This window comes from Phyllobates terribilis, unplaced genomic scaffold (assembly GCF_046119375.1).
Source record: "Phyllobates terribilis strain yellow unplaced genomic scaffold, ASM4611937v1 Scaffold_3__8_contigs__length_932513732, whole genome shotgun sequence".
Lineage (NCBI taxonomy): Eukaryota > Metazoa > Chordata > Amphibia > Anura > Dendrobatidae > Phyllobates > Phyllobates terribilis.
The window spans coordinates 886,407,644-886,422,746 of record NW_027362763.1 but is presented as its reverse complement, the minus strand read 5'-3'; the positions used below and the strand labels follow the sequence as shown (position 1 = coordinate 886,422,746).

Here is a 15,103-nt window from a genome sequence, read left to right as displayed (position 1 = left end):
TATGACATCGTAGGTATAACAGAGACTTGGCTAGACGATAGCTACGACTGGGCGGTAAATTTAACAGATTATAGTTTATTTAGAAGGGACCGGAAACAGGGGAAGGGCGGAGGAGTCTGCTTATATGTAAAGTCATGTCTAAAACCCAGACTAAGGGAAGATATAGGAGAGGGAGAAGAGGGGGTCGAGTCCATGTGGGTAGAGATAGAGGGGGCAAAAAATAATAATAAAATATTACTGGGGGTCTGCTATAAGCCACCCAATATAACAGAGGAGAATGAGAATCTGCTATTAGGACAAATAGACAAAGTAGCAAAACATAATGAAGTGATTGTAATGGGGGATTTCAACTACCCGGATATTGACTGGGAAACAGAAACCTGTAGATCGCAGAAAGGAAAAAGGTTCTTGACAAATATCAAGGATAATTATCTCTCCCAACTAGTGCAGGAACCAACGAGAGGGAAGGCCGTGTTGGACTTAATATTGACTAATAGGCCTGATAGAATAACTGAGGTACAGATAGGTGGGTACCTAGGTAATAGCGATCATAATATTATCAATTTCAAAATGCCCTTCAGTAGGGTTATCAATAAGGGAACAACAAAAACATTAAACTTTAGGAGGGCGAAGTTTGATCAGCTGAAAGAAAGCCTTCAACTTATAGACTGGGACAAAGTTCTTAATCAAAGGAATACGAATAGTAAATGGGAAACCTTCAAAAGAATTCTGAATACTCAGTGCGAGAGGTATATACCGTATGGGAATAAAAGGGCCCGAAATAAGAGGAAACCAATATGGTTGAACAAGAACGTAAAAGGGGCGTTAAATAGCAAAAAAGAGGCATTCAAGAGATTAAAACAGGAAAACAGTAAGGAGGCACTAATGTGTTACAAGGAAAAAACGAGAACTTGCAAAAAACAAATAAAAATAGCAAAGGAGGAAACAGAGAGACGTATTGCTAGGGAAAGTAGATCAAATCCCAAACTGTTCTTTACGTATATAAATAATAAAAGGATTAAATCGAATAATATTGGACCGATAAAAAGTGATGAAGGCAAAATCATAGAGAAAGATGAGGATAAAGCTAATCTATTAAATAAATTTTTTTCGTCAACTTTCACAAAGGAAAAAGAACTAACAGGAGAAATGAGAAGTGACAAGCTTAATCCTCCACTAAGTATGACAAATCTAACCCAAGCTGGGGTACAGAAACGCCTCAGTAACATTAAAATAAACAAATCACCAGGACCTGATGGCATACACCCACGGGTACTAAGGGAACTAAGTAATGTGATAGACAGACCGTTATATCTTATATTTAAGGACTCTGTTGAGACTGGGTCTGTACCACTTGATTGGCGACAGGCGAATGTAGTGCCAATATTCAAAAAGGGAGCGAAAAGTGACGCCGGAAACTATCGGCCGGTGAGTCTGACGTCCGTTGTGGGCAAAATTTTTGAAGGCTTTATTAATGAGGCAATTACGGAGCATCTTGATGCTAATAATCTATTAACCCCGAACCAACATGGATTCATGAGGAATCGCTCCTGCCAAACAAACCTGATTGACTTCTACGAGGAGGTTAGCTCTCGAGTAGATCAGGGAGAACCAGTGGATGTCGTGTATCTCGACTTCTCAAAAGCGTTCGATAGCGTGCCACATAATAGGTTGGTATACAAAATGAGAATGATGGGGCTGGGGGAAAATGTCTGCAAGTGGGTAGCTAACTGGCTAAAGGATAGAAGGCAGAGGGTGGTTATAAATGGAATATACTCAGATTGGGTAAGCGTCACTAGTGGGGTACCACAGGGGTCTGTACTAGGCCCAATGTTATTTAATATCTTTATTAACGACATAGTCAACGGGATAAATAGTAAAATATCAATATTTGCAGATGACACAAAGTTATGTAAAACAATTAATACAAAAGAGGATAGTGAAGACCTACAGAGGGATTTGGATAAGCTGGGTAGGTGGAGCATTAAATGGCAAATGAGGTTTAACGAGGAGAAATGTAAGGTCATACATATGGGAAGGAAAAATGGAAGTCACCAGTACTCACTGAATGGGAAATCATTGGGGAATTCAGAGATGGAGAAGGACTTGGGCATCTTGATTGATAGCAAACTAAATTGGAGTGCCCAAAGTCAGGCCGCTGCTGTAAGGGCAAACAGGGTAATGGGATGTATCAGAAGAGGTATAGCTGCAAGGGATGAGAACATTGTTCTTCCACTGTACAAAGCACTGGTCAGACCACACTTGGAATACTGTGCTCAGTTATGGGCCCCAATATATAGAAAGGATATAAATGAGCTTGAAAAGGTACAAAGGAGGGCAACAAAATTAATAAGGGGAATGGAGGGACTGCAATACCCAGAGAGGTTGGCAAAACTAGGACTATTCAGCCTGGAAAAGAGAAGGTTGAGGGGGGACATAATAAATGTGTACAAATATGTTAGGGGACAGTATAGAGACCTTGCCCGGGATTTGTTCAAAAGGAGGGATATTACGGTAACAAGAGGGCACTCACTAAGACTGGAAGAGAAAAGGTTTCAGCACCAGCATAGGAAGGGGTTCTTTACGGTAAGAGCAGTGAGAATATGGAATTCACTGAGTGAGGAGACGGTAATGTCGGATTCACTAAACCAGTTCAAGCGGGGACTGGATGCTTTTCTAGATACCAGGCAGATTTCTGCATATACTTAAAAATAGAATAAAATAGTAGGTTGATACAGGGATTTATTCTGACTGCTGGTTTCAGAGTCGGGAGGGAATTTTTCCTCAGGTGAAGATTGGCCAAATCATTTGGGGTTTTTGCCCTCCTCTGGATCAACTTTAGCAATTACAGAACTAACAGGTCGAACTTGATGGACGCAAGTCTTTATTCGGCATATGTAACTATGTAATAACGCTGCCTGATCACTTTTACCACACGCAGAACGGCATAAAAATAACCTCAAAAAACAATTCCTGAATTGTTTGTTTTTGTTAATTTTACCTCCCAAAAAACGGAATAGAAAGCGATCAAAAAATGTCACGTACCCAAAAATGGTACTAATAAAAATGTCAACTCGTCCCGCAAAAAACAAGCCATCACATGACTCTGTCGGACAAAATCTGGAAAAATTATAGCTCTCAAAATATGGCGATGCAAAAACTAGATTTTGCAAAAAAAAGCATCTTTTAGTGTGTGACAGCTGTCAGTCATAAAAACCCGATATAAATCTGGTATCTCTGTAATCGCACCGACCCGAAGAATAAAGTAATCTAATCAGTTATATCACACTAGGAACGGCGTAAAAAATAAATAAAACCAATTCTTCACCTGCTACTGATTAGTTTATTATGTCTCCCAAAGATCGCAGTAAGGCGCAGAGCCTTACATTTATCCTGCGCTCTGCGCTGAGCACTTACCCCAGAGTTTCCGTGTAAATCTCTGAAATATGTGATTCAGCCGGAACCCATGACGGAAGATTACCTGTAATGAGGCTGATATAGGCACTGTGGATGCCGTCTGGCCTGGGATCCCACGGTGTCATTTGTTTTAGGCGTGCATAAAATTGCGGTTGGCCGCAGTTTTGTGCACTTCTGAAAAAAAAGGACACCGCTAAACATACAGAGGCCAGACGGAGTCCAGAGTAACTCTGCTGCCTCATTACAGTGAATGGATCCCGCAGGGGTTTCATCTGAATTACATCACTTGGAAATTTAGATGGAAACCCCGATGTAAGTGCTCAGCCTAGAGCGCCGGATAAATGTTACATAAAATGTTCCCAATAAAAGCTTCAACTCAGTCCTCAAAAAAAGCTAGTCCCCACTCAGGTCCGTCATCTGTTAAAAATATAAGGGACTTCCAAGTTACTGGTAGCAGAAAGGCTCTGGAAAAGCGAAATGGCCCTTGCCCCCCAAAAGAAATTCAGAAAATGTTGTGCTCCCAAATCCAAATGCCTATTCTACAATAATTTGTTCTCCAATTGTCAAATAGCGCTCCAGATCTCGCCGTATGGCTGATCGGTACGATACAGCCACATATGGGGTATTGACACTTTTAGAAGAAATTGTGTGACACATTTCGGCACCATTTTTGGCCTGTGTGAAAATGTAAAATCTGAGGGTAAAACATTTTTTTTGTGGTAAAAATATAATTATGCTTTTTTCACTGCCCAATGGTATAAATTTAAAAATTAAAAAAATACTGACTACTTCCCTAGATGAATTCCTTGAGAGAGGTGTAGTTTACAAAATGGGGTCACTTGTGGGGGTTTCTGCTGTTTCGGCATGTCAGCGACTCTTCAAATGTGACATGGTGTCTGCAACCTATCCCAGCCAACATAGCTCTCCTTTCTCTTCCGAACCCTGCCGTACACCACAGCAGTGGTTTTCCCCCACATATGGGGTATCTGCGTACTCAGGAGAAATTGCACAACAAATTTCATGGTGCAATTTATCCTGTTATCCTTATGATAATGCAAAATTAGGGAATGAAAAACATTTTTTGTGGGACAAATGTGAAAATTTTATTTTTACCGCTCAATATTATAAACTTCTGTGAAGCAACTGGGGGTGCAAGGTGCTCCCCACACATCTAGATAAGTTCCCTAAGGGGTCTAGTTTCCAAAATGGTGTCACTTGTGGGGGGTTTCCACTGTTTAGGTACATCAGGGGCTCCCCAAATGCGACATGGCGTCCGCTAATTATTCAAACAAATTTTGCATTCAAAAAGTCAAATGGCGCTCCTTCCCTTCCGAACCCAGCAGTGTAAACAAATAGTGTTTTTTCCCCACATATGGGGTATCGTCATACTCAGGAGAAATTACACAGCAAATTTCATGGTGCAATTTCTCCTGTTACCCTTATGATAATGCAAAATTAGGGAATGAATAACATTTTTTGTGGGAAAAATTTGAAAATTTTATTTTTACGGCTCAATATTATAAACTTCTGTGAAGCGGCTGGGGGTGCAAGGTGCTCACCACACATCTAGATAAGTTCCCTAAGGGGTCTAGTTTCCAAAATGGTGTCACTTGTGGGGGGTTTTCACTGTTTAGGCACATCAGGGGCTCCGCAAATGCAACATGGCATCCTTAATTATTCAAACAAATTTTACCTTCAAAAAGTCAAATGGCGCTCCTTCCCTTCCGAACCCTGCAGTGCGCCCAAACAGTGGTTTTCCCTCACATATGGGGTATCAGCGCGCTCAAGAGAAATTGCACAAAAAAATTTGGGGTCCATTTTTTCCTGTTACCCCTGTGAAAATAAAAAAAAATTGGGTCTAAAGTAACATTTTTGTGAAAAAAGTTAAATGTTAATTTTTTTCTTCCACATTCCAAAAATTCCTGTGAAGCACCTGAAGGGTTAATAAAGTTCTTGAATGTGATTTTGAGCACCTTGAGGGGTGCAGTTTTTAGAATGGTGTCACTTTTGGGTATTTTCTGTCATAAAGACCCCTCAAAGTGACTTCAAATATGATGTGGTCCCTAAAAAAATGTTTTTGTAAATTTTGTTGGAAAAATGAGAAATCGCTGGTCAACTTTTAACCCTTATAGCTCCCTAACAAAAAAAATTTTGGTTCCAAAATTGTGCTGATGTAAAGTAGACATGTGGGAAATGTTATTTATTAACTATTTTGTGTGACATATCTCTCTGATTTAAGGGCATGAAAATTCAAAGTTTGAAAATTGCAAAATTTTCAAAATTTTCGCCAAATTTCCGATTTTTTTTCACAAATAAATGCAAGTGATATCGAATAAATTTTACCACTATCATGAAGTACAATATGTCACGAAAAAACAATCTCAGAATCAGGGGGATCCGTTGAAGTGTTCCAGAGTGCTTCATAAAGTGACAGTGGTCTGAATTGAAAAAATTGGCCCGGTCACGAAGGCAAAAACAGGCTCTGGTGCGAAGTGGTTAAAGAAGTTGTAAGTTTAGCCATATCTTACCAGGATGAACAACAGAGGAACTACACAAGTCTTAGTTCTAAGGAAAGATATCCCAGAATTGTTGGTAAATTACTATTGCTTTGGTCAGTAATTTGCAATATTTTAAAAACCAGGAGCAGGTACAAATTCTTCATTATACTTTTTCTCAGTTTTATATCCGCACCTGATTTTGGTTCACAAAGTATTGTCATGTTAAACTGAATTTATGGAGAATGTCATGATGTTCACTGCTCAGCATAAATAAGGACACCCCCTTAAATATAAGACCTAAATCAATATCTCACTGAAACCAAGACCAATTTCCAACATTTTGACAAGACGGAGTTTCATAGAACATTTTTTTTAACCTGAAAGTAAGGTTAATAATATAACTTTAAGTAAAACTGAAGATTTTGTAATGAGTTTAGTTGATGCAAAAATGAATACACACCACATCAAAAGCAATTCCTGTATACAGTCATGACCGAAAGTATTGGCACCCTAGAAATTGTTCCAGAAAATGACGTATTTCTCCCAGAAAATTGTTCAGTTACACATGTTTTGTTGTACACATGTTTATTTCTTTTGTGTGTATTGGGTCAAGACAAAAAACCTGAGCAAAAATGGCAAATTGGACATAATTTCACACAACACCCCAAAAATGGGCCGGACAAAATTGTTGGCACCCTCAACTTTAAGATTTGGTTGCACATCCCTTGGAATAAATACCTGCAATCAATCGCTTACTATAAACATTTACAAGCTTCTTACACCTCTCAACCGGAACTTTTCACCACTCTTCTTTTGCAAACTGCTCCAGGTCTCTCATATATGAAGTATGCCTTCTCCCAACAACAATTTTAAGATCTCTCCAGAGGTGTTCAATGGAATTTAGATCCAGACTCATTGCTGGCCACTTCAGAACTCTCCAACTCTGTTTCCATTCATTTCTGGGTGCTTCTTGAAGTATGTTTGGGGTCATTGTCCTGCTGGAAGACCCATGACCTAGAACGCAAACCCATCTTTCTAACCGTCTGCACTACATTGCGACCCACAATCCTTTGGCAATCTCCTGATTTTATGATGCCTTTCACACCGGAAAGGCACCCATTTCCAGAGGCAGCAAAACAACCCCAAAACATCTTTGAACCTCCACCATATTTGACTATAGGTACTGTGTTCTTTTCTCATTCTGTTTTCAGCAAACAATAGAATGATGTGCTTTAATAAAAATCTTTATCTTGTTCTCATCTGTCCACAAAACGCTTTCCCAGAAGGATTTTGGATTACTCACACAAATTTTGGCAAACTGCAGTCTAGCTTTTTTATGTCTCGTGTCAGCAGTGGAGTCCTCCTGGGTCTCCTGCCATAGCGTTTCATTTCATTCAAATGTCGACAGATAGTTCGCGCTGACCCTGATACACCCGGAGCCTGCCGGACAGCTTGAATTTCTTTGGAACTTGATTGAGGCTGCTTATCCACCATCCGGACTAACCTGCGTTGCAACCTTTTCATCAATTTTTCTCTGCCATCCACATCCAGGGAGATTAGTTACTGTACCATGGGTTGTAAACTTCTTGTCTATGTTGTGTACCGTGGATAAACTATTATCAAGATCTCTGGAGATGGACTTGTAACCTTTTGAGAGTCTTGATATTGTCCAACAATTTTGGCTCTCAAGTCCTCAGGCAGTTCTCTTCTCTTTCTGTTCTCCATGCTTAGTGTGGTACACACAGAAACACAATGCAAAGATTGCATCAACTTCTCCCCTTTTTATCTGGTTTCAGGTGTGATTTTCATATTGCACACCCCTGTTACTTACCACAGGTGAGTTTGCGGGAGCATCACATGCTTGAGACAAAGTTGTTTACCCACAGTTTTGGAAAGGTGCCAACAATTTTGTCTGGCTCATTTTTGGGGTTTTGTGTAAAATTATGTCCAATTTACCCTTTTTTTTCTGTTTTTTTTGTGTTATTCCAATACACACAAAGGAAATAAACATGTTTTCTTATACAAATGTTTAATTGCAATAATTTTCTGGGAGAAATACTTCATTTTCTGGAACAAATTCAAGGGTGCCAACACTTTCGACCATGACTTTATCTAGTATTTTGTGTGACCTCCATGGTTTTTAAGGACAGCACCAAGTCTTCTAAGCATGGAATGAATAAGTTTATGTTATACTGCAATTTCTATCTTTTTCCATTCTTCAATAATGACCTCTTTTAGAGCCTGAATGCTGGATGGAGAGTGATGCTCAACTTGTCTCTTCAGAATTCCCCCTATGTGTTTGATTAGGTTCAGATTAGAAGGCATACTTGGCCATTGAATCACTTTCATCCAGTTCTCCTTCAGACATGCAACAAATGTGGTTTTGGATCATTGTCATGTTGGAAAAGCGAACGTCTACCAAGGGCACAGTTATGGTAGCGTTTCCTCTTTCAATATAGGGCAGTACATCTGTGGATACATGATATCATTAATGAAATGTAGCTGTCCGACACAGGAGCACTCATGCATAAGGACACTGCCACACCCATATTTCACTGTACGCACCATAGATTTTTCCTTCTACTTCTCACTTTTGTGACACCATACAGTTTTGAAGTCCTTAGTTCCAAAAACATTTTTCTTGGACTCCTCACTGCAGAGTATAGAGTGAAATGCTCACCCTGGGTTGGCTTTCTACTTCTACAACTCACTGCAGTGAACTTGTATGTCAATTTTCTTCAACCCTTTTCATCAGAAGACGCTCCTGTTGAGGTGTTAACATCCATGATCGGTCTGGACACATCTGTAAGATGGTTGCAGTTCCATCTTTGTTAAATTTTTGTATGACTTTTGCTACAGTATTCTGACTGTTAAGGAAAGCTTTGCTCATCTTCTTGTAGCTTGTATTATTACAAACACTTCAGTATGTCATCTCATGGCAGTCAGTGTGGGAGGATGATATCTGGAAGTGTTTGTAATGATACATAACTAAACTCTACTGGATCTCTGTACAGGACTACACCAAACAAGTGAATGACCACAAAAGAGAGTTATACATTTTATTGGTACATACGATTAACATAGTGGGGAGCAATACATAGAAAAAATAAGAAAGTTTACGACAAACGATTCATAAGACGTGTGGGAGGGGCTAATCCAATTTCTATATTCTCATTACTCTAGTTATTTAGAAAATTAGATATAGCATATACAGTACAGACCAAAAGTTTGGACACACCTTCTCATTTAAAGATTTTTCTGTATTTTCATGACTATGAAAATTGTACATTCACACTGAAGGCATCAAAACTATGAATTAACACATGTGGAATTATATACTTAACAAAAAAGTGTGAAACAACTGAAAATATGTCTTATATTCTGCGTTCTTCAAAGTAGACACCTTTTGCTTTGATGACTGCTTTGCACACTCTTTGCATTCTCTTGATAAGCTTCAAGAGGTAGTCACCGGAAATGGTCTTCCAACAATCTTGAAGGAGTTCCCAGAGATGCTTAGCACTTGTTGGCCCTTTTGCCTTCACTCTGCGGTCCAGCTCACCCCAAACCATCTCGATTGGGTTCAGGTCTGGTTACTGTGGAGGCCAGGTCATCTGGTGTAGCACCCCATCACTCTCCTTCTTGGTCAAATAGCCCTTACACAGCCTGGAGGTGTGTTTAGGGTCATTGTCCTGTTGAAAAATAAATTATGGTCCAACTAAACGCAACCCGGATGGAATAGCATGCCGCTGCAAGATGCTGTGGTAGCCATGCTGGTTCAGTATGCCTTCAATTTTGACAGTGTCACCAGCAAAGCACCCCCACACCATCACACCTCCTCCTCCATGCTTCACGGTGGGAAACAGGCATGTAGAGTTCATCCGTTTTCTGCGTCGCACAAAGACACTGTGGTTGGAACCAAAGATCTCAAATTTGGACTCATCAGACCAAAGCACAGATTTCCACTGGTCTAATGTCCATTCCTTGTATTCTTTAGCCCAAACAAGTCTCTTCTGCTTGTTGCCTGTCCTTGGCAGTGGTTTCCTAGCAGCTATTTTACCATGAAGGCCTGCTGCACAGTCTCCTCTTAACAGTTGTTGAAGAGATGTGTCTGCTGCTAGAACTCTGTGTGGCATTGACCTGGTCTCTAATCTGAGCTGCTGTTAACCTGCGATTTCTGAGGCTGGTGACTCGGATAAACTTATCCTCAGAAGCAGAGGTGACTCTTGGTCTTCCTTTCCTGGGGCGGTCCTCATGTGAGCCAGTTTCTTTGTAGCGCTTGATGGTTTTTGCAACTGCACTTGGGGACACATTCAAAGTTTTCCCAATTTTTCGGACTGACTGACCTTCATTTCTTAAAGTAATGATGGCCACTCGTTTTTCTTTACTTAGCTGCTTTTTTCTTGCCATAATACAAATTCTAACATTCTATTCAGTAGGACTATCAGCTGTATATCCACCAGACTTCTGCACAACACAACTGATGGTCCCAACCCCATTTATAAGGCAAGAAATCCTACTTATTATACCTGACAGGGCACACCTGTGAAGTGAAAACCATTTCCGGTGACTACCTCTTGAAGCTCATCAAGAGAATGCCAAGAGTGTACAAAGCAGTCATCAAAGCAAAAGGTGGCTACTTTGAAGAACCTAGAATATAAGACATATTTTCAGTTGTTTCACACTTTTTTGTTAAGTATATAATTCCACATGTGTTAATTCATAGTTTTGATGCCTTCAGTGTGAATGTACAATTTTCATAGTCATGAAAATACAGAAAAATCTTTAAATGAGGTGTGTCCAAACTTTTGGTCTGTACTGTATGTGTCAGGACTTAATATATAAATAGATAAACTGTATATATTCACAAAGCAGCATACCATAAAATAGAAAAATAGCATATGATTCAGGACTACGTTTCGCCCTTGGCTTTCTCAAGTAGTCATCTCTATACAGTAGCTACATATTTCAGTGAGGAGTGGAGGGCTTATTATTTTCCCTGCATAACACTGCCTGCTTATGATTGGTCAACCTCATGCAGGGGAATAAGTACACAACCCTGGAGACAAATCTCGGGTACTGCCCACTATGACATAAATTATAATATAACTTTACAAGTTAATATCTCTGCAATGGTGAGGAGAAATTGAAACAAAAATGAAAACTTTGTTTTGTTCAGCATTGCAGACACCATTCCACGATATGGCCGGTTTAACATGCTCAATCTGACGAAAGGTCCTATTTAAAATATTATACCTATTAGGTGTTAAATGCTTGTCTTGACACTTGCAATAACACTATACTGTATGTTCTTATTAATGGTGAATGCCGTAAATGAAAATACATATTGGCTTAATTGTGTTTTGTAAAGCTTTCTGCCAGTATAGAAAAATCTATAGCGTAGATTTAAGGTGTGGTCTCCTTTCAGAAAAGTTTTTCCTCTAAGCTCTGTTAATAGTAAAACACAAAATGACTTTACTCACCCTCCCCGGGTCCAGCACTGAGCCTCCACTACTGGCCCTGCTGTTTGTTGTTGTGTGCAGGGCTGACACCACAGCAACATTGCTGCAGCCAATCATTGAGTTGAGTGTCTTGTACCGTCTACGTAGTCAGATCCGCTGAAATCTGTTATTGTCTGCAGGCAACAACGGACACTGGGGCAATGGTGGAGGTTTGGGTTGGACCTGGGGAGGGTGAATAAAACATTTGTGATACTACTAATGGAGCTTATAGGAAAAACTTTTCTGAAAGGGGAGCAGCACACTGTGTGCACATGTAGGAATGCACATGGAGTTCAGTCAGTCAAGATCAGGGAAAGTGCTCAGTATGCAAATTGGAAGGCATAACTGTTGACTGTACCCGTAGCCACACCAAGAGTACACCCATGTTCCCTCATTTGCATTCGAAATTTAGTCAGTTTCTCTGCTAATAAAACACTAAAATGTATGTTGCTGATAAGGTTTTTATAAGGGCTAAGTACCCTATATTAATGTTTAAGTAGTTTAATTTGCATTTTAGAGGTGACTCTCCCTTTGAAGAAATAAAATTATAGAAATGTTATAAAACAGACATCAATCACTTAAATTTCATCTGTTCCAACAGTCCTTGTGATATATGCATGTGAGTGCTGCAGCCAATCACTGGTCATGTCAATGTACACCAGGAAAATAATGAAACACTTGGGTACTGGACAGCTGGGTAAAGTTATGATTTTTTTTTGTTGTTTTAATCATTTCATAACATTTTTCTTTAATCAGTTTCATTTTTTAAATACCCTGACATCTAATTTAAAGCGCACCTGTCAGCAGGATTGTGCGCAGTAAACCACATACACTGTCAGGTGGCACTGTTACACTGATTAAAATGATACCTCTGTTGATGAAATCCATGCTGTGGTTCTTTTATAATCTTTATTTTCAGTTCTGACATAATGAGATTCTCGTGCTTCAGGGCGGCCTTTGGGGGGGGGCTTTATGTGCTGCTCTGCTTATGTATTCCTATGTCTGCCTTCTGACAGGTTACTGTGCTTTCAGTGACCTGCCTCCTGTTTTAAATGCTGCCTGTGTAATTGTGTTCCAAACCTGAAATTCATATGTAGAAAAAACGGCCCACCCGCCTGCGCAGTAGCATCTCTCTGTTGCCGAGAGATGCTTCTGCGCAAGGGTGTCAGGTGGTGCCATATTGCTGCAGGCAAATTTCTTACTCCTCCAGCAAAATGGTGCCTGCTTATACCGCTTGCCGTAGTAGCATCTATCGCTTGCCGATAGATGCTACTGCACAAGCGCCGCTAGCGGTGCCATTTTGCTGGATGAAAAAGAAATTTGCCTGCAGCAATATGGCACCGCCTGCAGCGCTTGCGCAATAGCATCTATCGGCAAATGATAGATGCTACTACAGCAAGCGATAGAAGCTACTGCGCAAGCGCAGGCACCATTTTGCTGGAGGAGTAAGAAATTTGCCTTCAGCAATATGGCACCGCCTGACACCCTTGCACAGTTTTCTTAGTCTATGATGATCACATGTCCAATAATGATCCCTTTAGAAGGGATCCAGCAGAAATCCGTTAGGAAAAAAGTTGTGCTGACACAACTTTTTAGTCTGTTATTCACTAACTGATCTCTGCTGGATTCGTTTTTATTTTAACATTGGAGTCAATGGGCAATGGATCCATTAATGTCTATTTCTAACGGATCCGGCAAGGCCTGGATGAAGCACTTGGCAGCATGAAACGGCCGTCACTCTTTTTTCTCGCTGTCTGTATCCTCCACCCGGTATGTAATAGAGAAATATCTTTTTAACTACTTGGTGGGTGCCACAGATTTTTTTCATATTTTGAACGATGGAAATTCTTTATATCTTTTTAAATTTTACTGTAATATGAAACTAAATAAGAGATTGCAGATTATAGGAGGAATTGCTGGGATTTAAAAAAAAAAAAAAAATTGGTGCATTTTTTTGTTTCTTTTAAGTGCGGGGTTTTTTGCATGTCTCGTGTGAATGGGAACTTTACAAATGTCATTCACTACTATGTAAAATTCTGTATTTTTTTCTAAATTAAATCTGCACAGTTAAAATAGATTTTAGTTTTTCATATTTATTTTTATTAGCGTTTGTCCTATACTACTGGTATAGTTTAGATGTTTTATAACGCCTTTCTATAAGTGTTGTCATAACTGCTTGTTTACACCTGTTGCCTAGAAGGTTTGTAGTTTAGTCATTTTTCCGGTGCTCTTTTATAGGTTGGGATCTATTTGTTAGAAGCATGTCTATCCAAACCAGAATTTCTCAGCGAAGGACACAGAAGAATGAAGAAATCTTGTCTCATATTTCAAAAGTTGATGGAAAAGTTCCATGACTTCGCCATACCAGGTACCTTACATACAGGGATTTAATAGGACATTACAGAGAGACTTGCAATGGGGACACAGTAATTTATTGGATCTAGCCTTGACTTCAGTTTGTTGCACGTTGGGGAATTTGGACATACATTTTATAACACTCAGCACTGATTGGACGATGTCACACTGTGACTTTTGTGATGGTGATGTAAAGACAATTTATTAACACATTTCTAGGAGGAGTAAGGCTATGTGCCCACGATGCAGAAATGCTGCATATTTTTTTTCTGCATCTCCCTGGCAGGAAAAATGCATGCGGTTTTTACATGAGTTTTTCCCGCCAGGTAGAAGCGTTTGTCAAGCGTTTTTGCATGCATTTCCGCATGTGGGTTATCAAGCGCTTTTCCAAGCGATTTTAGCATCACTTGTGAACAAGTTGTCAAGCACTTTTCCACTATATATAAATCCATGCAACTGGCATGGATTTATAGTAGTGTGACCAAGTTAGTTAAAAAAAAAAGAATAAGAATGGTAAAAAAAAAAAAAAAAGATTATACTTACCTTCCGATGTCCTCCCGGTGTTTTCTCCGCTGTGTCCGGTGTCTTGGGCGGCTCGCGGTGGTGTGAAGGACCTGCGGTGACATCATTGAGTCATGTGACAGGTCACATGACTCAATGACGCCATGGCAGGTCCTTCACAACACCGCGACCCATACAGCAGACCAGACGGAGGGGAGAAAACACCGGGAGGACATCGGAGGTTAAGTATAATCTTTTTTTTTTTTTTTTATTTTAAATTCTTTTTTTTAACAGGTTCTATGGTACTCAGATCTGGATGAGAGTCTCCTCTTCTCCAGACTTGGGTACCATCCGCACATTGAACTGTGTGATATCCGCATGTGCAGATGCAGTGATGTGGATGTCACGCTGTCCAATGCAAGTCAATGGCGGCGATTACGCTGCGTGTCCGCAAAATTAATGGACATGCTGCGTAATTTTCTGCAATCATAATCCACAGCGGAAATTTCCACAGCATGTGCACAGCATCATTGGGGACCATGGGGCACGTATTGCCAAGTGTTTTTTAAGCGTTTTCACTGCGTAAATTCCGCGGCAAAAACGCTTGAAAAACGCATAGTGGGCACGCAGCCTAACAGAGGAAAGGAATAATGCAGAGTGCTTAAAGAGGTTGTCCACTACTTTAGTATTGACCTATCCTGAGGATAGGTCATCAATGACAGATTGGCCGGGGTCCGACACCCACCACCTCGCCGATTAGCTGTCATGGGTGTCGGCGGCCGCCAGTTGGTAGTGGCTGAGGCAAGGTACAGTACATCCTCCTCCTATTCAAAT

At 40.2% G+C, this 15,103-nt stretch overlaps 1 protein-coding gene across 1 annotated transcript in view; it reads left to right on the top strand.

The window, feature by feature from the left end:
• The window catches only part of SHPRH (SNF2 histone linker PHD RING helicase), a 117,226-nt gene that overhangs the window by 11,474 nt on the left and 90,649 nt on the right, over nucleotides 1–15,103 (top strand). The window contains exon 3 of the mRNA XM_073672687.1: nucleotides 13,652–13,781. Within this exon, the coding sequence (XP_073528788.1) occupies nucleotides 13,652–13,781 (130 nt within the window). The remainder of the gene's footprint in view (nucleotides 1–13,651; nucleotides 13,782–15,103) is intronic.